Consider the following 27,592-nt stretch of genomic DNA (forward strand, 5'->3'; position numbering starts at 1 on the left):
TCTTCTTTAAGCTTTTGTAATTTGATAATGACCTTGCGTACCTGGAATGAATCCCACTTGCTCCTGGTATATAATTCCTTTGTTGAATTTGACTTGCTAATATTTTCTTGAGGATTTTTGCATCTATGTTCATGAGAGATAATGGTCTGTAATTTTCCTTTCTTGTGGTATCTCCCTCTGGTTTGGGTGTTAGGATAATGCTGGCCTCATAGAATGTGTTAGGGAGTATTCCCTTTGCTTCTGTTTTCTGGAATAGATTTCAGAGAATTGGTACAATTCTTTCCTTAAATGGTAGTTTTCATGACTGAACCTATTGAAACTTGGTGCTTTCTTTTTTGAAAGGTTTATTATTGATTCAGTTTCTTTAATAGGTCTATTCAGATTTTCTGTATCTGCTTGTGTGAGTTTTGTCACGTTGTGTCTTTCAGGGATTTGAACCATTTCATATAGGCTATCAAATTTGTAGGCATAGAGTTTTTCTTAATATCTGTTAAATATCCTTTTAAGGTCCCTGGAATCAGTAGTGATAGCTCCTCTTTTCTGATATTATCATTTGTGTCTTCCCGCTCTCTTTTTTCTTCTTCGTTTTCCTGGTCAGAAGCTTACTGATTTTATTGATCTTTTCAAAGAACTAGCTTTTAATTTCTTTTATTTTTCATATTGGTTTCCTATTTTGATTTCATTGATTTCTGAATAGCTTTTGTTATTTCTTTTCTTTTGCTTACTTTTGATTTAATTTCTTTTCCTAGAGCCTTAAGATGGAAGTCTTGAATATTGATTTCAGGTCTTTGTTTTCAAATATATTTATTCAGTGTAATAAATTTTCCTCTAAGCACTGTTGTTCTGCATTTCATGAATTTTGATAAGCTGTATTTTCATTTTCCCTTAGGTCAAAATATTTGTAAATTTCTCTTGAGACTTCTTATTTGATCTATTTGTTACTAAGAGTGTATCATTGAATTTCCAAGTTCTGGGCTTTTCAGCTATCCTTCTGTTCCTGATTTCTAATTTAATTCCATTGGGATCTAAGAGCATGCTTTGTATAATTTCTATTATTTTATAGTTGTTAAGGTGTGTTTTATGGTCCATAACATGTTCTATCTCAGTAAATGTTCCATATGAGCTTGAGAAGAGTGTATATTTGCTATTGTTGGATAATGTGTTCTAGAAATGTCAGGTCTGGTGATTACAAGTGTTGTTCTGTTTCATAAGGGATTTAATGATTTTTCTTCTACTGAATATGTCAGTTACTGATAGAGAGGTGTTGAAATTCTCCAACTATAATAATGGATTTCTCCAGTTCTTATAGTGCCTTACATATTTGGATACTCTGTTGTCAGGCATAAATACTTTAGGAATTGTTATATCTTCATAGAGAATTGGCCACTTTATCATCATATAATCCTCCTCTTTACCACTAAGAATTTTCCTTGCTCTGAATTCAGCTTTTTCTGAAATTAATACAGCTGTTCAGTTTTCATTTAGTTGTTGTTAGTGAATATGTTATATGTTTCTCCATAACTTTGCTTTTAACCTGTCTGTCTTTATATTTAAAATATTTTTTATAGACTACATACAGTTAGATCTTATTTTTTTAATCTATGTTTATAGTCTCTGCCTTTCACCTTGTATATTTAGACCATTGATATTTAATATAGTGATTGATATCTAACATATTTGTTAATGTTTTCAGCAGTGGAAAGCAATAAACTTCTTGCCTTTGTTCTTTGTTTCTTTTTTCATATTACATTCTTTTTCTGCCTTCTCTGGCTTTAATTGAGCATTTTATATGATTATATTTTCTTTCAGTATATCAGTTATACCTCTTTTTTTTTTTTTAACTAATTTTTGGTTTCCCTAGAGTTTGCAGTGAGTATTTACAACTAGTGTAAGTCCACTTTAAATAATGCTATTCCACTAAATAAAATTTCCAATGAGGTTAGGAGACAAAGTCATGCTAAAAGGAAGGGAAGTGCCTTAAATACCGAGCCAGCTCTCATCCTCATCTGAGTTTGTAGATGGTAGAAGGATAAAGAAGTAAACTCAAATCTTCCCAAAAGTACACCTAGATTTCCCATAGGCTTTAGTAGTTGAGTAGATAGAAACTTGCCAGGACCACCTCTGAGAAATAGGAAAAAACTAGAAATAGACAGACCAGATATGAATTACTAAAACTATAACCCAGGCTTGACCCACTTCTGGGTGGATTCTGATTGGATTGACATGATAATCCTCTCACCCTAACTGACTAAAAGAGGAAAGAAAAAAATCCACGAAGCTCTACACTTAGGATTTGCCTACTGTAGTGGAGATAAAATTATATATATAGTAAATTTTGTTTAAAAATTATATACAGTTGACCCTTGAACAATGTTGGGATGGGGCAGTGACCCCCCCACCCCTGCCATGCAGTGGAAAGTCCATATGTAACCTGTGACTCTCCAAAAAGTCAACTACAAATGTAGTGTTGACCAGAAGCCTTACTAATAACATAAGTAGTCAATTAACACATATTTTATGTGTTATATGTATTACATACTTTATTCTTACATTCAAGTAAGCTAAAGTAACATGTTAAGAAAATCTTGAGGAGAAATTACTTTTACAGTACTGTACTATAGAAAATCTGTGTATAAGTTGACCTGCACACTTCAAACCCATGTGTTCAAGCATCACCTGTATAAATTTTATGAATTTTATAAATAAAAGTTTTAGATCCTGTTATAAAACATATTTTTCATGTTTGAATTGTGATCCTATATATGTATACATGTGTATATACATTCTTTAGTCAGGAGAAAATTGTGCAAAACCTCATGTGTTCTTTCAGGCTTTACATGAATGATTTAGGATAACATGTATTTTCTCATCTAACCTAATATTATCAGGAGGTAAGATTGAATTGTCTTCTGATTGAGGACCCAAAATTGTTTTCTCTACTTTGCATTTGGTACAGGGCACTAAAATTTAGAAGACCAGCTATATACAATTCTTACGAAATTTAAACATGTATTTTTGACTTAACAAAAGCTAGTTAGGAAAGGTCATTTGGTGTTAAATTAGCCAACCATAATTTTTTCCCTGAATTTACCAATAAAGTAATATTGAATATGTAAATCATGTATTTGAGGACTTATGTAAAATTTCTGTCTTGTGAATAACATATCAGTTTGTTTTTATACTTAAATGTTGCACAGAAAATAAACACAATCTGGTATCATTTTTCCAGTTTTCATGGAAGATGTTTTATTTATTGGATGCTGTAAGAAATTAAATCTTAAAATATTTTTTAATTTAAACATAATTAATTGAGGTTTATTTGATGTATTTCATAAATAATATATGTTCAGCACCTATTTTAACATGGTAAGAGTCAGAAGTAGTCAACTAATATATACAGTGTTGAAGAGTAATACATTTTTTTATAGGCAGAGCTTCTAGATGCTGCTGCTGGCGTTCATGTACGATTCAGATTAGGTGGTGTAAGTATGGATGAATTCTTATTTGATAGTTTTAAAGCATATTTATGTGAAATTTAAAAGATGTAATTTTAAAAATGTAAACCATTTTTTTGGTAATTAGATTACAATGGTCCTTTGAACTTCTCCATATACAGGTTAAATTTCCACCTGATATATACTATAAAATTTTCACTCATAGACATATTGAAGATCTGTGTGCTAATAGCCCTAGAAATTATACAAAACTTCCAGCAAAATATACATCTCATATTAAAAGTGATGATCTTCAGGAAGAGGATCATAGTGGCTGGTATCGTCGTGTAGAAAACAATGGCTGGAGGCCCGTCGCCGATACAGTAAGAAAAGAGAAATATTAATAATTTTGACTCATATATCTAGAAACTCATTTGTCTTCTTGAAAATTAATTTTAAAACAGTAAATCTTGATAGTTTGATCAAAAGTGATGACATTAACTACCAGGTTACTAATAATACTTCAAGATCAGCAGTATATCTTTTTTTTTCTTTACTTCTGCTTTTAGTAATCAGCTTTGATCTGGGTCATCTATAGACCCAGATAACAAAGCAAATTTGAAAATGTTTTGAATTTATATTAATTAATCCTTGGACTAGAGCTGTGAATTCTTTTTTTTTCTTTTTTAACAGATTTTATTTATTTATTTGACAGACAGAGATCACAAGTAAGCAGAGAGGCAGGCAGAGAGGAGGAAGCAGGCTCCCTACTGAGCAGAGAGCCCGACATGGGGCTCGATCCCAGGATTCTGGGATCATGACCTGAGCCAAAGGCAGAAGCTTTAACCCACTGAGCCACCCAGGTGCCCCTAGAGCTGGGAATTCTTGAAAAAAATATAATGTTTTCTCTTATAGAGCTTGTAACATCAGGGATTAGTGGGAAATTATTTGGGTCATCATGGTGTTTGGAACTTTAACATGTCCTCATTAACTGAATGGAGTGATTTTAACTGTACATAGTTCTGATTTAGGGACTTTTCCATAGGCACCCAGGTTTCTGTGGAGATTCTAAGGATGTTTGTAAGCTTACATTTTACAGGTTAATATAATCAGGTTCGATAGCTCTAGATGTCTCTTTGGGCTCATATCTTCATTCAGGTCCTTAAATCTCTGGTATGCAGTTTATAGAGTTAATATATTAAGTGTACTAAAAAGTGAAATGATCAAGGTGTGAGTTCATACATTCATTCAACAAACCTTGCTGCGTACCAACCATATGTCAGGCATTGTACTAGCTGCTAGGGATACAATGGTAGATAAAATAGTCTCTCCCCTCAAGTGTTTTTCCTCTTTAATTTAGGAGAGAGTCAAGTAAAAAGAATATTTCAGTACAGTGCTGTAAGTCTGTGCTTTAAGAGGGACAGATACATAGTGTTACAGGGGATAGCAAACTCTCCTTTTTCTTTAATGTGTACGTGGTAAAGAAGAGGAAATGAATTCAAAGTAAGAGAAAACAGGCAACCAGTTAGGATAGCATGTCACACGGGGAGACCACAGACTTTTGGAGCATAATGATGAGACTGTTCTTGAAGGGTGCCTGTACTCCTTGAGAATTAGAGTCTTCAGAAGTCAACAGCACGAATAGTAGGTAAGAACCGTTATGAAAAAAAACAAAGAGTACTGGAGTATGTCTATGCATTTATCCATTCAACCAATAGTTCTTAAGTACCTCAAGATACGAGTGCTTTGTTTGTCTTTCTGTAACATGTGCCTCTGAAAGTGCAGTGTGCCACTCACCCATGGTATTATAAGAAGTACCTTAAAAGGGGTGTATTCACTCCTCTGTTTCTGCCTTGACATATTCCTACTGAACTCACAGAAATTCTTGTCTGTAGCCAGATAACCTGACAATCAGTATCTCAGCACTTTGTATACTCATTTTTCATTGCCTTAATAGTTTTGGATGTCTACTGAAAATGCAAAGGTAGGAGAAGAAAAAGAAATCGAATTCCATTTCTCTAAACTGAAGAGAAGGCAAGATATGGAAAAGAAAAGAAAAATTAGAAAGATAGAATGGATGAGGAAAATGTAAGTTGAAAAGTTGATGAAATAGTTCGACTTACTAAATATATGCTATTTTGAGTTCTTTTTAAAAATGCTATCACTATTAAAATGACTACATGCTATTTTTAAAAGAAAATGTAAGATTATAGTTCTGTTTTTAAAAATACATAGAAAGCAAACATTTACCAAATGCGTGCTATGTATGAGATACTGTTAATCTCTAAGATATAAATGGGGAAAGACATGTTGTCTTTGACCTCAAGGAACTTACAGTCTATTGGAATATCAGATACGAAAATAAGCATTTACTCTTATATACCAAATATCTTTTATTTGGCCCTCCAGATCCACTCTGTACCCTTCTTAACCCTTCTTTTTGCCCTAAAACCCTGACCTGTATGGATTACACTCAAAGTCATTCTGTACATGTCTAACAAATGTTAAAACCAATCCAAAACATCAAATTGTTTACAAGTTTACTTCACTCCATACACAGAACAAGTCCCCCAGATATTTAAAGTAATACAAAAACTCCAGGATCCCAAATTATGTAAAATTCACAAGATATATGTGAGATATTAAGGTGGTTATGGATCAGAAGACTCCATATTGTTAACATGTCCATTGTCTCCGGATTGATTTGTACATTCAGTTTAGTCACAATAAAAAAGTTGCAGTGGGATTTTTGGGGAAATTGGCAAGTCGATTTGAAAATTTTTATGGAAATGCATAGGAACTGGATTAGCCAAAACAATTTTGGAAACATAAAATTTGGAGAATTTATACTACTTGATTCCAAGACTTACTCCAAAGCTACTATTGGATTATTAGCATAAAGGTAGACATAAGTTAATGGAACAGAATCAAGAGTTGAGAAAAGTAGATACACATGTATACTGATGAGTTTTAACACAGGTGCTAAGGCAATATAATTGGAAAATGATATTCTTTTCAATGGATTGGATATTTAAATACAGGAAAATGAACCTTGACCCTTATCTCTCACACCATATATGTAAAGTTTGATATCTCAAAAGAGATCACAGATCTAAATATAAATGCTAAAGTCATCAAATACCTGCAAGTAGGCAAAGGAGAAAATCTTAGTAACCTTAGTTCTGGAAAAAATTTCTTATATAGGACACAGAAGGCATGACATATAAAAAAAGTTGTCAAGGGGCACCTGGGTGGCTCAGTGGGTTAAGCCTCTGCCTACGGCTCAGGTCATGATCTCAGGGTCCTGGGATCGAGCCCCACATCAGGCTCTCTGCTCAGCGGGGAGGGAGCCTGCTTCCTCCTCTCTCTCTGCCTGCCTCTCTGCTTACTCGTGATCTCTCTCTGTCAAATAAATCAAATAAAATCTTAAAAAAAAAAAAAAAGTTGTCCAGTTACACTTCCTCAAAGTTAAAAGCTTTTGCTCTCTGAAAGACACTTAAAAAAAAATAAAAAGATAAACTACATGTATATTAGCTAACTGGAATTTGAATAAAATCTTGAGGAAAAAAAAGACAAGCCATAGGAAGAAAGCATTAGTGATGTGTGTATGTAAGTGTATGTGTATATATATATATGTGTGTGTGTGTGTGTGTGTGTGTGTGTGTGTGTGTGTATATATATGGAGAGTAGTTGTCAGTAGTTGTCTGGAGGTAGGAGTTGGGGGATGAAGGAAAGGATAAGAAAGGGACACAAGGAACTTTGTGGGGGTGATGGATAGGTTCATTTTTTACTGTAGTGAGCGAGTCACGGGGTATACTTATGTCAAAACTCTTCGCGTTGTTCTGTTTAAATATGTGTGTTACCGTACATCAGCTATACCTCAGTAACGTTGTAAAAACTTTTGTGACCACCCCCCTCCACTCATTTGTCCACCCCCAACCCACTGCCTTTGACAGTCACCAGTCTATTGTTTATCTGTGAACTTGTGTATTTTTAGATTCCATATGTAAGTGAGACCGTAGGGTATTTATTTTTCTCTGTCTGACTTATTTCACTTGGAACAAGCTCCGTTCGTGTTATTGCTAATGGCCAAATTTCACTTTTTTATGGCTGGATAATATTCTTGTGTGTGTATCACGTTTTCTTTATCCATTCATCCATTGATTTTTATAAGAACATGTGCAGACATTCAGAAGACCTCGATAAAGTAGTTCTTCATCTCTTGTACTTGCAGGGTGAGTTGGGGGCAGCCCAGGGACCAGTTGTAAGGGTCGTAGGGTCACAGTGCCTACAATGCAAGCAAGTACTTAATGCTCTCAGGTCCTGGGCACTAACATAAGGGCATGAGTGGTGAGGAACCCAGAGACCTGGGATGGGGACATATGGGCAGGCATGGACAAGGCCGAGAACCTTGAACGTAAAACTCCCCTGTTGGTGGTGGAAATCCTTCCTGCCTGCTCTGTGGGACCCAGGCCTTCTCTGCATGAAAGCGTTCCAGCACCTGCTCCTGGCGTGGTTGCTGCATGTGCTCATGTCGATTCTCCTCAGCATTCCCCCACGAACATCGCACGTTGCCTCCAGCCCACAGGGAGCGTTCTGTCTCAGAACAGCCCGGACACAGATGTGCAAGGTCTAGTCCAGGAGCAGATTGCTTATTAATCAAAAGGCTTACAAGAATTTACCAACCTTTCATAGGCGCCTTGGAAATGTGTGAGAGTGGATTTTCAGGTTGTGAGATCAGAAGATGGTTGGGTTAAATTTTCTGATAATGATCACGTTCATTTAGGATTATGAATTCAATGTGTTGGCTTGAGACGCAGAAATGATGTTAAATAGTCTGTCTGGACTATTAGCCTGAACTCAGCCGGAGCTCTACCATTGCAAAATGCCTGCCCTCCTCTGGTGTACTGTAGAGAAAAGGATTTCTGGTCTCGGGAATGCATGTCTTCATTCCTCTCATGTGCAATCTACTCAGCTACCCACTAGCTGTAACCCCAGGAGGCCCTAGAAGATGGTTTTCATCAAGTCACTAATACATGAGGGGAGCTGCAGAGTTCTGGATGAACTCCAGGGTAGCTGTTTTTACAGACCGGAAGTGACAGTGGGGAGAGCTGTGGTGGAATTGGTACCTTTAGTTTGCCGGGAATAATGGAACTCTGAAGTGGTAGGGGTTGCAGGTAAGCTTCCAGAACCGTTTCCTCTAATGCAGCAAGTCAGGACAGCCCCTGGCCCCTGGGATGCTGCTATTGGCCTGACGCATGTTCTTGCCCATCCCAGCCAGCCAGAGAGGCAGTTTGCATTTACATGGGAAGAAGAGGATGTGCCTTTCCTTCTTATTCTCAGAGCTGTGTTTGCTCTCCTGCTGTTTCCCCTAGGGCCTTGTACATTTCTGTTCCCACAGACCATCATGCCTGTCCTTGCACTGGTGACACTAATCAGATGCAGTGAGCAGAAATAACTCCCCAGATGACTTCATAGGACAAATGCACACCATAAGGAGAGAGAATTTTGCAAAATGCTAAGGATTTGCCACATAACTAAAGCTTGTGGACATTTTGGGATATCCTTTCTAAAGTGAGAGACAAGTTTCAGGACCTTGGCGTGTCTGTCTTGAAGGCACACAGCACTTAAAGGGCCTCTCTGGATTTAGGAAGCTAAACGTGCCGCATTGGGGAATGCTGCTCCAGCCTGTTTTCATGGTAACCTAATGAGGCTGCGGGGCTCCCGTGGGACAAGGTGTAAGAATGAACATGGTAGCTGGTCCACAGCGTGGTCACGGTCCTCTCACTTGGCCTTTAGGGCCAAATACTGTCCAGCAGTATTGGACAGACAGTGAAATACTGTATGGGGCTTTTTGTAAGAAGAGGATCTCAGCACAGAGGGTTTAGGAGTAAGGTAATGCCCTCTTCTGCCAACCTGTTTTAAATTTGAAAATCAGTTCTGTTCTGCTACTGGGCCATGGGAGGGACTGGATGCGTAGGACTGTAAGTGCTCTGTGATTATGAGCTGACCTGGGTTTTATCTATCTCATCCAGGGAACCATAAAGCTGAGAGTATACAGCATCATCTCAGTACAAAATAGATGGAGTACAAAAGAGAATGGGTCTGAGAAGGTCCGGAGGGCTGCGGTGGGCTGTATGAGCAGGCGGCTCGGAGTCCTTCAACACCCGCTTAGGCTGCATCGGCGCTGCTTTTCTCCATGCCTTTGGCTTCATGGGGAGTCCCCTGCGACCAGCTAACAGAGGAGACTGTTAGGTCTAATTCACCAGGGATCAGCACAGGATTCTGGCAACATCCAAATATGGACAGTCCCTAGATTACAGCCCCTCAGTAGACTCAGAGAATGGTCAAAAGCCAGTGAGCACAACCGGTTTTCTACTTCATATATAAAGGAGGAACAGCTTGAGACAGGAACCTTATTGTCTGTGGGCAGTAACTGAGAGCTTCTGCGCTGACTAGGCACTTGGGTGGGATTAAATGGGGAAATAGGGATTCGGTCTGGGGCAGGTGTCCTCATAATGGGCAAGCATATGTTTGTGTCCTTGTGAGTGCCCTCCCAAGGGCCCAAGAGGCAGAAAGCGCTAAGTATTCAGATGGACGAGATGACCAGCCTGTGGATGTCCGTTTCTCGCTACCCACCTCAGTGGCTGCCCAGTGGAGCCGTGCACAAGGCGGCCGTGGGTGCAGGGATGGAGGCTGCATACAGACTCCTAAACTTGGTCTTTTCCTCACTGAGGTCGTTCCCACTCCACAGTCTCAGCTGACCGGACAGCGAAGGCCATTGCTCTGCCTCTGACAGCATGCTGGCTGCCTGGTGGCAGGCTGATTAGTCCCTTCACAGAGAGGTGGCATCTCTTCATGTTTGCAGCAATAGACAAACATTCTGGATGTGTGTTTGATTGTCTGCTTGCGTTACTTCGGTCAGCAGTACCGTTTATTACAGAAGCCCTTCCCATCGTCCTTTTGTTCCATACAACATTGCCTCTAACCAGGGACCCAGGAAGTGTGGTAATAGGCTCAGAACAACAAAATACACGCACGGTGTGTGCTGTCACCAGAAACCAGAAACCGTGGCATTGACGGAACATTAGTATGATTTGCTGAAGCCCAGGCATAGCACAGGGCGAGGCGGGGGCCGGTGGGGTGGGTGGGGAGACCACCTGGTAATAAGCCAATGCACATGAACAATAATCTATTTCTTTTTTTTCCCTTTCCTCTGTTTACTCTCAAAACAATCCTCATCCATAACTGAGCTCTGTATTTCTAATTACGTGGACATTTCTATCTCAGACTCAACTGGTCTCACATTGAATTTCTTATATTCCTCATCATAAAAATTGTTCCTATTCCATATTCCTCTTGGCCTCAGGTTATGATACCATCATTTATCCAGTCATCCAAGCCAGAAATGTAGGGATTCTCCTTGACTTCTAACCTTTCATAAGTTCCCATGTGTCATCTGTCATAAAGTCCTATCAGTTCTGCTTCCAGACACTCTCCCAAGTCTGGCATGCCTGTCCCTCCCCGACTGGAGCTCTCAGTGCTCTTGTCTCTACTTCGCAGGCAGAGCCCTTCTGCTTGCTCTCTTTGTCTCTAGTCTTTTGCCATCTCTGTGTAAACACTAATACCATGTCTCAAAAACAGATCAAATCCCCTCCTTACCCAAAACATATTAGGGGCTCACTGTCCCTACATCCTACATGATAGTCCCTCTCCCCAGGTTGCTCTTTTCTGGCTCAATTCCATGGCAACAAGACTTTCACCTTTTGATGCGTGGCTCACACATCTCCTTCTGAAGCCTGCCCTGACTTAGCTAGGCACTGGCCCTTTTCTTGGAGGCCTTCACAGATACCCATATACTCAGCTGTCACACTTCTGCGAATCTCCTCATATTGGTCTGCCGCTTCCACTGTACTATGAGCTCCTGAAGAACAGGGACTCTGATCTATTTGTCAGCACAGGGCTGCAGGCATAGTAGATGCTTAATGAATACGTGTTTTTTGTTGAATGAATTGAGTGAGTGAGCGAGCGAGTCAGTCATTCAGTCCTTATGGCTGGATGTGTATGTAAGGTTTATGTAAGGTTGCAGGGGGTGAAGGAGAAATGTTACTTGGTGTGCTTTGTTCACTGAGGGCATCCTCTACCAATCTTTGCTGAGAATCAGTGAGCAAAATAAACAAAATCTTCGTATATTTTAACCTCTGTCTTAATTTTTTAAAAAAAGTGTGTTTTTTATATTCCCTTCCTGTGTCCTACAAATCTTAGCTCTTCTTGACTTCTTTTCCAGTTTAAACTTCGATTCCTACTAGGTCTTTTGCATTTTAACCTCTCTCCCTGTTGATATATTCAGAAAGACATTTTTATAATTTTTTTCTCTTTAAATTTTCTGTCTTAGAATAAGAAATCATTTTAAAATGGATATATTGCAACATTACCTCCAAAGCCAAATTTTAAAGTGATCTGCATTTCTGGTCACTATTATATTTGAAGTTCTGTTCTACTTGTTAGCCTATTGTTGTTTGATTACTGTTCTAGCCCACTTAACTAAAATTGTGACTAATATTTAAAGAGTTTAAAACAGAATTAAATTCTTGGAATAGGTATTATTATTTTTTATTAGCACCACGCTCTAAGCAGCTGAGCTAACCGGCCACCCTAGGTATTATTATTTTTTAAATGCACCCTTTTCCTGTATATCCTTGATGAGAGCAAAAATAGATAACTGAATTTTGTAACTCACTGTTGCCAAAGCAAAAAGAAATATCATCCAGGTGTCCGAATCTAATCACAAGCATATATTTGGGAATGTAAAACATGAAAGAACTCATAAAAAATGTGCTCACCTCTAGCCTTCCAGAAGTTTCTGATTTCTAAATGCATTTTTGTTGTGGCATCAGCATTTGTTAATAAACCTGGTTCACTGGTTACCATCATTCATTCATTCATTCATTTAGTATATATATTTTTGAGTGCCTATTATGTTCAGGAAATACAGAGTAGAAGATTGAAAGTTCCACAGAGGAATCCCACCTCTGTACACAATGCTTTGCAAATGGTGGACAGTCGATAAATATTTACTATATGAGTAAATGAATGAAGAACTATAGAAAAATTGTGAAATCATACTTTCTTAAAATATGTGCTTTTGCTAACTAATATAAATCAAGAGGCATGTTTCTCCTTCTATGGAAGTAGCTCTCATGGATCGTTACCTATTTAAAGTTTGAAAAAGAAACTTCATGAAGGCAGAGACCTATCTTGTCACTGTCAGACCCCTTACTATCCAGGAACTTGTAAGCCTTCTTTTATTGAATGCTTCCCATGTGCCATAGTTCTGAATGCTTTATAAAGATTCACACTTCTAAACCTTTTTGGAATGCTGAGGCATATGATGAGTACCATTTTAAGGTAATCTGAAGCCCAAGAAGACTGGGTGATTTGGTAAAGGTCATAGAGCTAGTAAATAAATCACAGAAGGAAGACTCAAGGCCAGATGGCTGGATATCCGAGCCCTACCTAGCCCTACACGACCACCATGCCGCTTCCTATTCTGTGTTGATTTAATAAACGAAAACAGTTTCCGAATAGATTAACTTTAAAAAAAATGGAATATCAATATAGATCTAAAACGAAAAACCAAAGAAAAAAATGCTGTTTTCTAATATTCTTGGTAAAGACTGCTGACTTGTCTCTACTCACTCAGCTCACGTGGGGTAGAGACACTCATTGACACATGAGACAGGACATGAGACAGAACAGTGCCACGGAAGAAGTCTCAGCTTGGAGTCACATTCGAATACGGGCTCTGACATCTGTTTGCTACTTCCATGATCTTGAACAATTTCTTAACTTCCCCACCTCCCCATTTGCTCACCTGTAAAATGGGAATAAAAACAGCTGTCACAAATGGCTGTGTCTTTTTAGAATTAAACAAGATAATGTGTGGAAAGTACCTGACACAAAAGAGGGTGTTACCATCTTTCTTCCCTTTGCCTCTCCCTCTCTTTCCTGTTCCCCTTCACTTTCCCAGCCGTTAGCAGCCCTTAGCCACACGACCTTGTCTTCCAGGACTTAATCTCTCTCCTGAAAGACGAGAGGGCTACTCATCTGATCTCCAAGATCCTTTGACTCTAATTTTATGATTTGGTGATTTAATTGGTTTTTCATTGTATCATAGCAGTGCAGCGTACTGAAGGGTGGTTTTGAAACGAGGCTTTACCGGGTAATGTGGTTGATTCAGTTGCTTTCTTTCTTTCTTTTTTCTTTTTTTCCCCCAAAAGATCCCATCACATAGAATTGGTTTGGATGTATTTAAGTTAAATCGGGTGAAAACATTGTTTAATATGTAAGTGGCTTCACAGCAACAATATATATATTAACTGCATCTACTAGTAATGACCGGTTTCCCAAGATCGATGTCTCCCTTCCTTTCCCCTTTTAGGTACTATGCAGGAAGCCTAGAGGCTAAGTCAACAAATCGTAGAACTCTAGATTTAATTCACACAGCAACCAAGGGGCTCATGAGAGCTGTCGAAAGCGGTGGAATAGATTCAGTGATGGAATGGGAAGTGGATGAAGTGCTGAACTGGACAAATGCCCTGAACTTCGATGAGTAAATGCTTTTCTGCTTTTACTGGGGAGCAGGGGCAGGCCTCACATGTGTTTCTGATGTTCCCACCTCTGCTTCAAATCTTGGGCCCACAAACGTAGTCTTAAAAAAAAAAAAAAAAGAGTATTGTTTGTCTAGAAAAAAAGAAGATATGAGGGAAGAATATAAAAAAGATATAAAAGTAGAAAAAGACAATTAGACTTAGGTATTCTTTTTTTTAATTGAAGTATAATTAACATACAATGTTACATGAGTTGTAGGTCTATAAATAGTGATTGGACAATATATATATAGCTCAGTGTTCACCATGGTAAATACTGTCACCATCTGTCACCACACAACTTTACTATATATATCATCGACTGTATTCCCAGTGCTGTACTTCTCATCTCTGTGACTTGTATCTTTTAATCCCCTTTATCTGTTTCACCCATTCTGCCACCCACCTCCCTTTGACAAACATCTGTGCTCTATATTTAGAGTCTGGTTTTTTATTTGTTCATTTGTTTTTTAGAAACAAAATCCAGTTCTTTGATTCCACACGAAGTAAAATTCTTTAGTATTTGTCTTTCTCTGTCTGAATGATTTCACCTAGCATTATACCCTCTAGCTCCATCCATATTTTCACTAATGTCAAGAGTTCATTTTTTATGGCCGAGTAATATTCCACTGTGTGTGTGTGTGTGTGTGTGTGTGTGTGTGTGTGTATTTGTCTCATCTTTTTTATCCGTTCATCACTTGATGGACACTTGGGTTGCTTCCGTATCATGGCTACTGTAAATAATGGTGCAATAAACATACATATCTTTTCAAATTAGTATATCTGTTTCTTTTGGTAAATACCCAGTAGTGGAATTACTGGATCATGTGGTATTTAAGTTTTTAATTTTCCATACGTTTTCACAGTGGCTGCACCAGTTTTCATTCCCATCAATAGTGCAGGAGGGTTTCCTTTTCTCCACATCCTCACCAACACTTAACTATTTCTTTTCTTATTGATTTTAGTTATTTTGGTAGGTATAAGGTGATATCTCATTGTGGTTTTCATGTGTATTTCCCTGATGAGTGAAATTGAGCATCTTTTCATGTGTCTCTTGGCCATCTGCATATGTCTTCCTAAGAGAAAGGTATATTCATATCATCCACCCATTTTTAACTGTGTGTGTGTGTGTTTGTGTGTGTGTGTGTGTGGCGTTGCATAAGTTCTTTATATATTTTGGATATTAACCCCTCATTGGATATTTCATCTGTAAATATCTCCCATTCAGTAGGTTGCCTTTTCATTTTGTTCATAGTTAACTTTGCTATGTAAAAGCTTTTTATTTTGGTATAGTCCCTGTAGTTTATTTTTGGTTTTGTTTTCTTTGCCTGAGGAGACATAGGTAGAAAAATGTTGCCAAGACCACTATCAAGAAATTACTGCGTACAGTTTCTTTTTCAGAGATTTCTAGTTTTAGGTATCACATTTCAGTCTATAATCATTTTGAGTTTATTTTTGTGTGGTTTGAAAGAGGTTCAGTTTCATTCTTTCGCATGTGGCTGTCAAGTTTTCCCAACACCATTTATTGAAGAAAATATCTTTATTATATATTCTTGCCTCCTTTGTTCTAGATTAATTAACCATATATGTATGGGTTTATTTCTGGCCCTATGTGTCTGTTTTCATGCCAGTACCACACTGTGTTAATTACTATAACTTTGTCGTGTATTTGGATTCTAGGATTATGATGCCTCCAGCTGTATTCTGCTTTCTCGAGATTGCTTTGGCTATTTGGGGTCTTTTGTGTTCCATTCTAATTTTATGATTGTTTGTTCTAGTTCTGTGAAAAATGTTTTTGGTATTTCGATAGGGATTATGTTATATCTGTAGATTGCTTTGGATAGTGTGAACACTTTAACATTTAAAAACCAATGGGGCGCCTGGGTGGCTCAGAGGGTTAAGCCTCTGCCTTCAGTTCAGGTCATGGTCTCAGGGTCCTGGGATTGAGCCCTGCATCAGCCTCTCTGCGTGGTGGGAAGCCTGCTTCTCCCTCTTTCTCTCTACCTACTTGTGATCTCTCTCTCTGTGTGAAATAAATAAATAAATCTTAAAAAAAAAAAAAAACTTATAAAAACAAATGTGCAAGCACAATATCTTTCCATTTGTGTTGTGTTCAATTTCTTTGATCAATATCTTACAGTTGCCAGAGTATGGGTTTCTCACCTCATTTATTAGGTTTATACCTAGATATTTTATTCTTTTGGGTGCAATTGAACATGGGATTGTTTTCTTAATTTCTGTTTCTGCTACTTTGTCATTAGTGTGTAGAAATGCAACAGATTTCGGGGCACCTGGGTGGCTCAGTGGATTAAGCCGCTGCCTTCGGCTCAGGTCATGATCTCAGGGTCCTGGGATCAAGCCCCGCATCAGGCTCTCTGCTCCGCGGGGAGCCTGCTTCCTCCTCTCTCTCTGCCTGCCTCTCTGCCTACTTGTGACCTCTCTCTCTGTCAAATAAATAAATAAAATCTTTAAAAAAAAAAAAAGAAGAAATGCAACAGATTTCTATGTTAATTTTGGATTTTGCAACTCTACTAAATTCATTTACGAATTCTTTTTTCCCCTTTTTTGTAGGCTTCTGAGTATGGAGCCCAACATGAAGCTCAAGCTCTTGACCTCTGAGATCATGAGTCAGATGCTGAGGGGAGCCTGGGTGGCCCAGTTGGTTAAACGTTTGCCTTCAGTTCAGGTCATGATCCTGGGGTCCGGGGATTGAGCCCTGTGTCAGGCTCCCTGCAGGGAGCCTGCTTCTCCCTCTGACCCTTCCCCTGCACTCGTGCTCATGCTCCTATGTATGCCCGCTCTCTCTCAAATAGATAAATCTTAAAAAGAAAAAGAAAAAAAAGAGTCGGATGCCTAACTGACTAAGCCACCCAGGCACTTCATTTATGAGTTCTGATGGCTTTTTGGTGGAGTCTTTCAGGTTTTCTATATATAGTATCGTGTCAACTGCAAATAGTGACAGTTTTACTTTTTCCTTACCAATTTAGATGCTTTTTATTTCTCGTCTGATTGCTGTGGCTAGGACTTCCAGTACTGTGTTGAATAAAAGTGGTGAGAGTGGACATTATTACTTTATTCCTGATTTTATAAGAAAAGCTCTCAGTTTTCACCATCGTTAGCTATGTGCTTTTCATATATAAGATTTATTATATTGAGGTATGTTCTCTCTAAACCTACTTTGTTTAGTTTTTAATCATGAACAATATTATATTTTGTCAAATGCATTTTTACCATTTATCGAGAGGATCATACGGTTTTCCTCCTTCTTAAGTGTTAACATGATGTATCACATTGATTGTTTTGCAAATATTGAGCCACCCTTGCATCCCTGGACTAAATCCACTCGATTGTGGTGGATGATCCTCTTAATATTATTGACTTCAGTGTGTTAATATTTTGTTGAGGATTTTTGCATCTGTGTCATCAGATAAATTGGCCCATAGTTTTTGTTTTGTTTTGTTTTGTTTTTCTGTGGTGTCTGACTGGTTTTGGCACCAGTGTGATGCTGACCTAATGGATTGAATTTGGAAGCTTTCCTTTCTCTTCTGTTTTTTGGAATAGTTTGAGAAGAATCAGTATTAAATCTTCTTTCTTTACTTTTTAAATGTTTTAATTTAAATTCAGTTTAATTAACATACACTGCATTATTAGTTTCAGAGGTACAGTTTAGTAGTTCATCAGTTGCATTTAACACCCAGTGCTCATTACTTCAAGTGCCCTCCTTCATGCCCATCACCCAGTCACCCCAACCCCCCACCCACCTCCCCTCCAGCAGCCCTCAGTTTGTTCCATATGTTAAGAGTCTCTTATGGTTTGTCTCCCTCTCTGTTTTTCTCTTATTTTTCCTTCCCTTCCCCTGTGTTCATCTGTTTTCTTAAATTCCACATATGAGTGAAATCATATGGTATTTGTCTTTCTCTGACTGACTTTGCTTGGAATAATACCTTCTAGTTCCATGCATGTCATTGCAGGTGGCAATATTTCTTTCTTTTTCATGGCTGAGTAATATTCCTGTGTGTGACTCTGTGTGTGTGTCACACACACTATATTTTTGTTATCCATTCATATGTCAGTGGACATCTGGGCTCTTTCCGTATTTTGCCTACCGTGGACATTACTGCTATAAACATTGGGGTTCATGTGCCCCTTCAAATCACTATGGTTGTATCCTTTGGATAAATACCTAGTAGTGCAATAGTGCAATTGCTAGGTCATAGGGCAGCTCTATTTGTAACTTTGAGAAATCTCCATGCTGTTTTCCAGGGTGGCTATACCAGTTTACTTTATCACCAACAGTTTAAGAGGGTTCCTTCCCCTTTCTCCGCATCCTTGCCAACATCTATCATTTCCTGAGTTGTTAGCCATTTTGACTGGTGTGCGATGGTATCTCATTGTAGTTTTTATTTGTAGCTCCTTGAGGAGGAGTGATATGGAGCATTTCTTCATGTGTCTCTTGGCCATTTGGGTTGTCTTTGGAAAAATGTCTGTTCATGTCATCTGCCCATTTCTTGACTGGATTTTTTTGTTTTTTTGGGTGTGGAGTTTGATAAGCTCTTTATAGATCTTGGATACTAGCCCTTTATCTGTTCCACCATTTGCAAATATCTTCCATAGGTTGCATTTTAGTTTTGTTGACTGTTAACCTTTGCTGTGCAAAGCTTTTTATCTTGAAGTTCCAATAGGTCATTTTGCTTTTGTTTCTCTTATCTTTGGAGACACATCTAGCAAGAAGTTGCTTTGGCTAAGGTCAAAGAGATTGCTGCCTGTGTTCTCCTCTACACTTTCGATGGATTCCTGTCTCACATTTAGGTGTTTCATACATTTTGAGCTGTTTTTGGTATGGTGTAAGAAAGTGGTCCAGTTTCATTCTTCTGCATGTGGCTGTCCAGTTTTCCCAATACTGTTCATTAAAGAGAATGTCTTTTCTTCATCGGATGTTCTTTCCTGCTTTGTTGAAGATTAGTTGACCATAGAGTTGAGGGTCGACTTCTGGGTTCTCTGTTCTATTTCAGTGATCTATGTGTCTGTTTTTGTGCCCTCACTATATTATCATGATGATGAAAGCTTTGTAATACAGCTTGACATCTGAATTTGTGATGCCACCGGTTTTGGTTTTCTTTTTCAACATTCCTTCATCTATTCAGGGTCTTTTCTGGTTCCATACAAATTTTAGAATTGTTTGTCCAGCTCTATGAAAAATGTTGATGGTAATTTTTTAAGGATTTTATTTATTTATTTGACAGAGATCACAAGTAGGCAGAGGCAGGCAGAGAGAGAGGGGAAAGCAGGCTCCCTGCTGAGCAGAGAGCCCAATGTGGGGCTCGATCCCAGGAGTCTGGGATCATGACCTGAGCCAAAGGCAGAGGCTTAACCCACTGAGCCACCCAGGCACCCCTATTGATGGTATTTTAATAGGAATTGCATTGAACAGGTTAATTGCTTTGGGTAACATAGACATTTTAGCAATATTTGTTCTTCCAATACATGAGCATGGAATGTTTTTCCATTTCTTTGTGTCTTCCTCAATTTCTCTGAGCATGGAATGTTTTTCCATTTCTTTGTGTCTTCCTCAATTTCTCTCACAGGTGTTCTATGGTTTTCAGAGTACAGATCCTTTACCTCTTTGGTTATGTTGATTTCTAGATATCTTGTGGTTTAAATGTTTGGTAGAATTCACTTGTGAAGCCATCTGATCCTGGATTTTTAAAACAATTTATTTATTTATTTGACAGACAAAGATCACAAGTAGGCAGAGAGGTGGGCAGAGAGAGAGGAGGGGGAAGCAGGCCCCCTGCTGAGCAGAGAGCCTGATGCCGGGTTGGATCCCAGGACCCTGGGATCATGACCTGAGCCAAAGGCAGAGGCTTTAACCCACTGAGCCACCCAGGCGCCCCGATCCTGGATTTTTGTTGGGGTTTTTTTGAATACTGATTCAGTTTCATTAAGAGTGATTGACCTGTTCAATTTTTTCTATTTCTTCGTCAGTTTTAGAAGATCATGTATTTCTAGGAATTTATTCATTTCTCCTCAGTTGTCCAATTTGTTGGTATATAATCTTTTGTATTTCTGTGGTGTCACTTGTAATTTCTCCAATTTCGTTTCTAATATTATTCTCTTTTTTTCTTGATGAGACTGGCTAAAGATTTATCAGTTTTATTGATTTTTTCAAAGAGCCACCTCTTGGTTTTATGGATCCTTTCTATTGTTCTTTTAGTCTCTATGTAATTTATTTCCTCTCTTATCCCTATTTTTTTTCCTTCTACTAGCTTTGGACTAATTTTTTTCTTTTTTTAGTTCCTTAGGTGTAAGTTTGGGTTATATGAGATTTTTCTTGTTTCTTGAGTTTGGTATGTATTATTACAAACTTTCCTCTTAGAACTGCTTTTGCTGCATTGCATTGATTCTGGACTGTTGTGCATCATTTTCATTTATATCCACGTAATTTTTAAAAAGGTTTTATTTATTTATTTGAAATAAATCCAGAAAGAGAGATAGTGATAGAGGGAACACAAGCAGGAGGAGTGTGAGAAGGAGAAACAGGCCTCCTGCTGAGCAGGGAGTCTGATGTGGGCTAGATCCCAGGACCCTGGGATCATGACCTGAGCCGAAGGCAAATGCCTAATGGCTGAACCACCCAGGCACCCCATCTCCATATTTTTTTTATTTCTTCTTTGATTTCTTTGTTGACCTGTTGGTTATTAAGTAGCGTATTGTTTAGCCTCCATGTGTTTGTGATTTTTTTTGTTTGTTTTGGTGGGGGTTTTTGGTCATTGATTTCTAGTTGCATACTGATGTGATCAGAAAAGATGCTTGATATGATTTCAGTCTTCTTAAATTTATTGAGATTTATTTTCTGGCCTGGTTTTTTGGCCCAAAATGTGATCTGTCTTAGAGAATATTCCATGTACACTTGAATATGTGTTCTGCTATGTTTGGATGGAATTTTCTGTACAAACCTGTTAGATTCATCTGGTCTAATATGTTGTTCAAAGCCACCGTTTTCTTATTGATTTTCTATCTGGGTAATCTGTCCATTGGCACAGACGCAGTGTTAAAATCCCCTAGTATAATTGTATAAATGTCTGTTTCTCCCTTAATATCTGTTAACATTTGCCAGATGCTTCTTTGTTGTGTGCAGAGATATTTGCAATTGTTATATCCTCCCGTAGGATTGATCCCTTCATCATTATGTAATGCCATTCTTTGTCTCTGGCTACTGTCTTTGTTTTAAAGTCTGTTTTGTCTGATATAAATATTGCTACTCTGGCTTTTCCTCTACAGCAGTCTGTATGTGTCTTTATTTTGAAGTGATCTCTCTTTTTAAATTTTTATTTATTTTTTTAATATTTTATTTATTTATTTGACAGAGAGAGAGGCCACAAGTAGGCAGAGAGGCAGGCAGAGAGAGGGAGAAACAGGCTCCCCACTGAGCAGAGAGCCCGATGCGGGGCTCGATCCCTGGACCCTGAGATCATGACCTGAGCCGAAGGCAGAGGCTTAAACCACTGAGCCACCCAGGCGCCCCTGAAGTGATCTCTTATAAACAGCATATAGATGGTTCTTCTTTTTTTATCCGTTCTGTCACCCTGTATCTTTTGATTGGAGTATTTAGCTGATTTACATTTAAAATAATTATTGATAGGTGTGCATTTATTGCCATTTTGCTAATTTTTTTCTGGTTGTTTTTGTAGTTCTTTTCTGTTCTTGTTCTCTTGCTTTCTCCTTTGTGGTTTGTTTACTTTAGTGGTATTTATCTATTCTAACTTTTTCTGTGGAATCCTGGACAACAAATTTCCAAAGGAATCCAGCATGATTATTTGGAATATTTCAGTAACATTACTGAACTCAGGCTACTTATTATCTCAGGGAAGACCAAACTTGCAAACATCTTCCCCTACTAATGGCAGGAGTTAGGTACAAGCACCATTTTCACAGTGTATTTATGGTCTCCACAGTGTACTCTCTGTTTGACCTTCATAGTCATCTAGATATTTGTAGTTGTCTTGATAACACCTTGTTTGTTAAGAATTTCAGCGTCTGACATTTTTCCCTTCAGTAAAATTAGTAGTGGAAATCTGTGGACACCTTTCAGTAGTCAGACCATTAGAATGACATAAATGCATTGAACATTGATGTTCAGTGATACAAACCAATTTCTTCCCAGAAATCTTGTGTGCTAGCCCCTTGTGTGACAGATGGACACTCCACTGGAAACCATCATGGGCATCTTCTGATTGCAACAGTGTCGACTGAGAACAATATTGTTACTGCGTTGAAGAATAGATAGAGTCAGCTTAACTGTAGGACTCAAGATTACTGATGAGTACTGTTGCCCTTCTGCAGTAGCCAGAGTTATGTCGCTATAGGCACTTAGAATGTAAAACAGTCCTTGTATTGTCATGATTAAATCACCCACATGATGGCTACCGTGCCTGCTGCTGGCATTTATCCTGGTGGGTTTCAGGGTCATATTCTCTATCAAGATGGTTGTTCCTTTTCCGGAGTCTTCATATTTTTCACACTGCAAGTGAATTTTGACATAACTTGTTCAGTGGTCACTTGGTGGGTATCTTAGTCTTCTGATATTCTGGAATCCTGTTGGTGAGAGCTCTTTGCCTTTGTGTGTTATGGGTAGTTTCTATATCTGAAGCTGCTCCTTTGATATCTAAGACATGGTTTTTGGCTTCCCTGGTCAGGGAGTTTTCCTGGGCCATTAAGGTGTTAAATTGTTACTTTCGAGGGGTTCGCTATAGATTCCACGTACACTTTATTCGGTAAAAATTTCCAAAAATATCTTAGTGAGAAAGACAGATCGGCATGGTAATACTCCCATTAGATTGCTGCTTCTGTTTGTAAAACTTACAAACAGGTTACAGCTGATATGTACATTATGAGAAAAAAATTTTATGCAACTAAATAAATTCACATCCTAATCTCAGGTAGAGCAGGGTTAGTGATCAGCCTTAAATACAGTATATGTTCGTGCCCGAGACTGTCAGGTCATAGCAAACAGTAGATTGGAGGTTCTCTATCTTGGTTTCTTGAAAGAAGAATGAAAACCTTTTGGTATATAAATCCAAGGAAGCAGGATAATTGACATCCAACACTTTATAGTGCTCCTCTGAGGAGAGTGACCACTGAAGACAGAATTCGCCTAAATTTAAAATGAAGTCCAACTGAATTGTCTACTAAAAGATCCTGGAGGGGGTTACACTGCCTGCTGTTTTCCTGCATCTTTTTCATGCAGCAGTGACTCAGCAGCATCCTGGTGAAGATCAGGCAACAAAGTTCTCGGAGCAGCAATAGGTAGTAGTGACAAGAAGGAGCCAACTTAGACACAATGCTTTGTTATAATTAACTACTGTTGGATAATGTATACTTTCCTATAACAAAACAGACAAACACACAATCAACAAAAGTATAAAAACAATTCAAAAGGAATAAATGAAAAAATCATAGCGCTTTTCTGAATTACGTGATTCAGAATTCTCATTTTTTTTCTCTGCCAGGTCCCTTTGTCAGCAACTGTTGGGACCACCTCCGTACTTGATTTTTTGGGTGCAACCAACTCCTTACCTGATTTCAGAGGCTTGGGAAAAGGGATGAAGTAGGATAAGTCACAGGAAACCTGCCTCTTTAAAGCTCTACCTCATCTCTGTAGCTCATTGTGCCTTATCCTTCCCTATCTACCTCTTCTTGGGCTGCCTTTGTCTCCCTAATTCAGTCTCTGTTTAGGGAAGAGAGGTGGCAGCCCCAAAATTGTACTTGACTTTAATTTAATTTCTCATATTCACCAGACATGGCAAAGATAGCACCATTACTCTAGTAAGATCATAAAGCACACCCTTTAGATTTCAGCTGACATGACAGAGACCATAAGTCTGACAATCCAGAACCAAGGAGAAAGTTTTTTGTTGTTGTTCTTTTGCCCTGACTTTTTTCCTCCCAGAGAATTTTCTTTTGGTACTTTTAGAAGTTAACTGAGATCTTAGTTTGAGGACATGGCGTTGCAGGAGTGGAACAGGATAGAATGAGAAGATTGTGCTGGAGGGAGATCAGAGGGCATGACTATGGTAGATGGTAGATGCATTTTTACTCCTCCAACACCTTGTTTTAGGGGTTGTCTTACATACATGGGAGGTAGCTAGAGATGGAACATTTGAACCTGGGCATTTGTCACCATCAATCCAATATTTCATAGAGAAAGTGAAATTTTAGAAGTAGTCTAACAGGTACTAATAGATCAATTTATTACTAATACATCAATTTAATTTAATGAATGCCCATATAATGTGCTTAGGTATATTGCCAACTGGAAGGAAATTGCTACAAGCAACTCTTCAGATAACTTCAAAAGTAGGTGATTTTTAGCAATACTTTTATGGGGAATTCTTGTGAACAGAATGACACATCCCCCCCACACACATTTCTAAGCACCTACATCTCAGCACCTTGCACAGTATATAGACAGAGATGAATTTGCTAAGTCCTTTTTACCTTTACATGTAAGCTTATTATTTGGGAATAGAAGAGAATTTTCCATTTTATTTAGGTTGGATAAAATGGTTTAAAAAATGAATCCTCCTTTTGAAAAGTTGCTTCTCTCATGGTGATTATTTTTAATGAGCAGACTTCACTTGGCAAAACAAATGCCTCAAAATGTTAGAAATAGGGGTGCCTGCCTGGCTCAGTTGTTAGAGCGTGTGACTCTTGATCTGAAGGTCATGAGTTCAAGCCCCATGTTGGGCATGGAGCCTACTTAAAAAAAATTTTTTTTTAACATTAGAGATATTTTTTAGGTTCTATGCCACTTGTCCTGCCAGTGGTCCACAGTGCTGAGAAGCTGAAAGTGATAGCCTGTTGAGGAAGCATATCTTCATGTCCTAGAAATATCAGGAATTCTAACATAGCTCAAGCCTAATTGTGGGTGTTGTATAATCCGAGTGTATGGGTTCTGTCCTGCGATCATCAGTGAGAGGCAGTAGGTTACAATTGTGGAATGTTGATTCAGACTGCCTGGTTACGATTTTTGGTTCTGCCGTTTGATGTCTGTGTGGTACTGGGGAAATCACTGACTCAGTTTCCTCACCTGTAAAATGAGAAGAAGAGCAGTACCTAGCTCATCGGTTGTTGCGAGGTAATGAGAGATAACACGTGTGAAGAGTTAGAATAGTGCCTGGCGCACGTACGTGCAATGTAAGTGTTAGCTTGTCATTCATCTTAAGCTACCTATTCCCAACTCACGGCCACAACCAGCGGCCTCCAAACGGACCATCAGTCCCCCAGGGCGCTGCCCACACACATGCCAGTTGGTACAGTGAACATGTTTATTTAACACACTCTTCTTTGGCAGCGGCTCTGTGGAAGTGCTGGCTCCAAGTGCTTTATAAGATGAACTCACTGAATTTTCAGAACGGCTCCGTGAGACGAGGTTTCATTTTACAGATGAGCAAGATACGAAGTTACTTGCTCAGGTCACACAGTCAGTTCCTGTGAGGGCGAGGATTTGAACGGAGGCAGGATGACTGTAGAAACCACCCTGCTAACGACGAGCACCTCTGCTGTTTCATACTTCCCCACGGTGCTTGGAATACAGTCGTACCCTTGTCATGGCCTTCTGGCCTGGCTCGCCCTTCCACCCCGCTCCTGTCCTGCTCTGCCCCTCCCCCACAGCCTGCATCACCAGCCTTTGCCTGGTCCTCGGAAATGCTCTGTGGTTTCCACTTGAGGGGTTTAATCAGTCGAGGGCCTTCTAGAGAACAGTTTTTGGTAACTACCTCCACTTGACAGCAGGGATTAGTCTGTTTGATAGGAATCCCCAACCTGTAGCACCTGGTAGGTTCTCAGTGGAAGATAAAAGAATACAGAGGAATGACAAATAAGAAATTGAAGCAGAGAATATAAATACTGAGTTAAAAGAGTTTACTGTGAAAAGAGGGAAAGCTATAACATGGCGATTGGAAGGAGCATACAGTCAAGTGAAAATTATTTTAAGTAGGGGGGACTTGTCCTGTCAGTGCAGTCAGTGGAAGGTGACACACTTAAGCTGTTGGCCTGGGAGAAGAGGAGAGACCGTGTGCCCTTTCTCCAAGAAGCGCAAGGAAATCAAATCCAGAGAAGATATGGAACTTCTAGCTCTAGGGAGAGAAAAGGCTTCTCTTCAGTTATTGGCTGATAGTTAATTACGGAGCACCAGCTGAATGTCCACCTGTTAGGTTCTTTACATGCACCCTCCCACTGAATTCTCTCAGAAATTTTGAGCTACGTATGTGCCATTGCTATTCCCATTTTACAGATGAGGTTAAGTAACCTGCCCCAAATTATAATGCCACCTCGTAGTAGATCAAACCTCACACCCAGATCCTGCAGAGCCTGTTGTAGAGATGGACAACGATGGTGTCGGAAGTAGATGAACTGGGAAATATGAGACATTTCTGGCTAAGTAAGATACAGAGGTGTCTGCTCTAAGAGTGATGAGAAAGACTGTGGAGGGGACCTGGTCTGGTAGATAGAGACGTGTTGAATGAGTCTATACCTCGTCATATCTGACATCTTCTAAACGTTTGTCATTTCTCTTTAGGTTACACACTTGAGCAACCATGGAAAAAAAGATATGACTATGCAGATATATCAGAGGAGAAAATGGGAACACCAGAAGATAATTTAGATGGAAATATTTATAAAAAGTCAAATTCTACTAGACTAACACCTGATTCCACTTACGGAATATAAAAATGAAGTACTCTGCTTTTCTGAGCTATAGCCCTTCAAGCCCGGATTCTATTGGTTACAGTCAAGAGAGAGTTGATTCTGTCCGGGATGACTTGCATTTTTTGGGCACAGAATCTGTGTAGCTCAGTTTAAGTAAGGAAGCCTGAAGAGAAATAGGACATCAGACTGAATCCAATGGTCATGAAAAATGTAGAAATTACTCCTTGTATTCTAACAATCCCACTTAAATAAATACATTTAGGTGCAAAAAAATCTTCAGATTGATTTTCTTTTTTCTTTTTTATTTGACACACACACAGAGAGAGAGAGATCACAAGTAGGCAGAGAGGCAGACAGAGAGAGAGGGGGAAGAAGGCTCCCTGCTGAGCAGAGAGCCCGATGTGGGGCTCAATCCCAGGACCCTGAGATCATGACCTGAGCCGAAGGCAGAGGCTTTAACCCACTGAGCCACCCAGGTGCCCCCAGATTGATTTTCTTCTTTACTTCAAGCATTCTTTATTTGTGCATTCATGTCAGGAAGAGCTCTTTTTCCACTTAAAAAAATGGAGTGGGACAATGTGATAAGTTCTCCTTTTGTCAGGAAAGCTAAAGCCCTACCAGAAACCCCAGCCCTTGTCACCTAAGGCATCCTTGAAATGAGACTGGGTCACAGGGGCACCCTTAGCTAAGGAAGCTAGAAAAGCAAAATCTGTCTTTCAGCTTCCACAGGAGAGAAGTAAAGGAGTGGAGGTACCTGCTGCTTCTCCCACACCCTCCAAGTCTGAATTACTCCATGTT

At 39.0% G+C, this 27,592-nt stretch overlaps 1 protein-coding gene across 1 annotated transcript in view; it reads left to right on the top strand.

The window, feature by feature from the left end:
- C8H11orf65 (chromosome 8 C11orf65 homolog) overlaps positions 1-27,024 on the top strand; it is a 71,240-nt gene extending 44,216 nt beyond the window's left edge. The window contains exons 5-10 of the mRNA XM_046017378.1: positions 3,429-3,482; positions 3,617-3,817; positions 5,392-5,522; positions 13,876-14,046; positions 24,384-24,439; positions 26,664-27,024. Of these exons, the coding sequence (XP_045873334.1) occupies positions 3,429-3,482; positions 3,617-3,817; positions 5,392-5,522; positions 13,876-14,046; positions 24,384-24,439; positions 26,664-26,815 (765 nt within the window). The 3' untranslated portion in view covers positions 26,816-27,024. The remainder of the gene's footprint in view (positions 1-3,428; positions 3,483-3,616; positions 3,818-5,391; positions 5,523-13,875; positions 14,047-24,383; positions 24,440-26,663) is intronic.
- The last annotated feature ends 568 nt before the right edge of the window (positions 27,025-27,592 follow it).

Source organism: Meles meles, chromosome 8, assembly GCF_922984935.1.
Source record: "Meles meles chromosome 8, mMelMel3.1 paternal haplotype, whole genome shotgun sequence".
Taxonomy (NCBI): Eukaryota; Metazoa; Chordata; class Mammalia; order Carnivora; family Mustelidae; genus Meles; species Meles meles.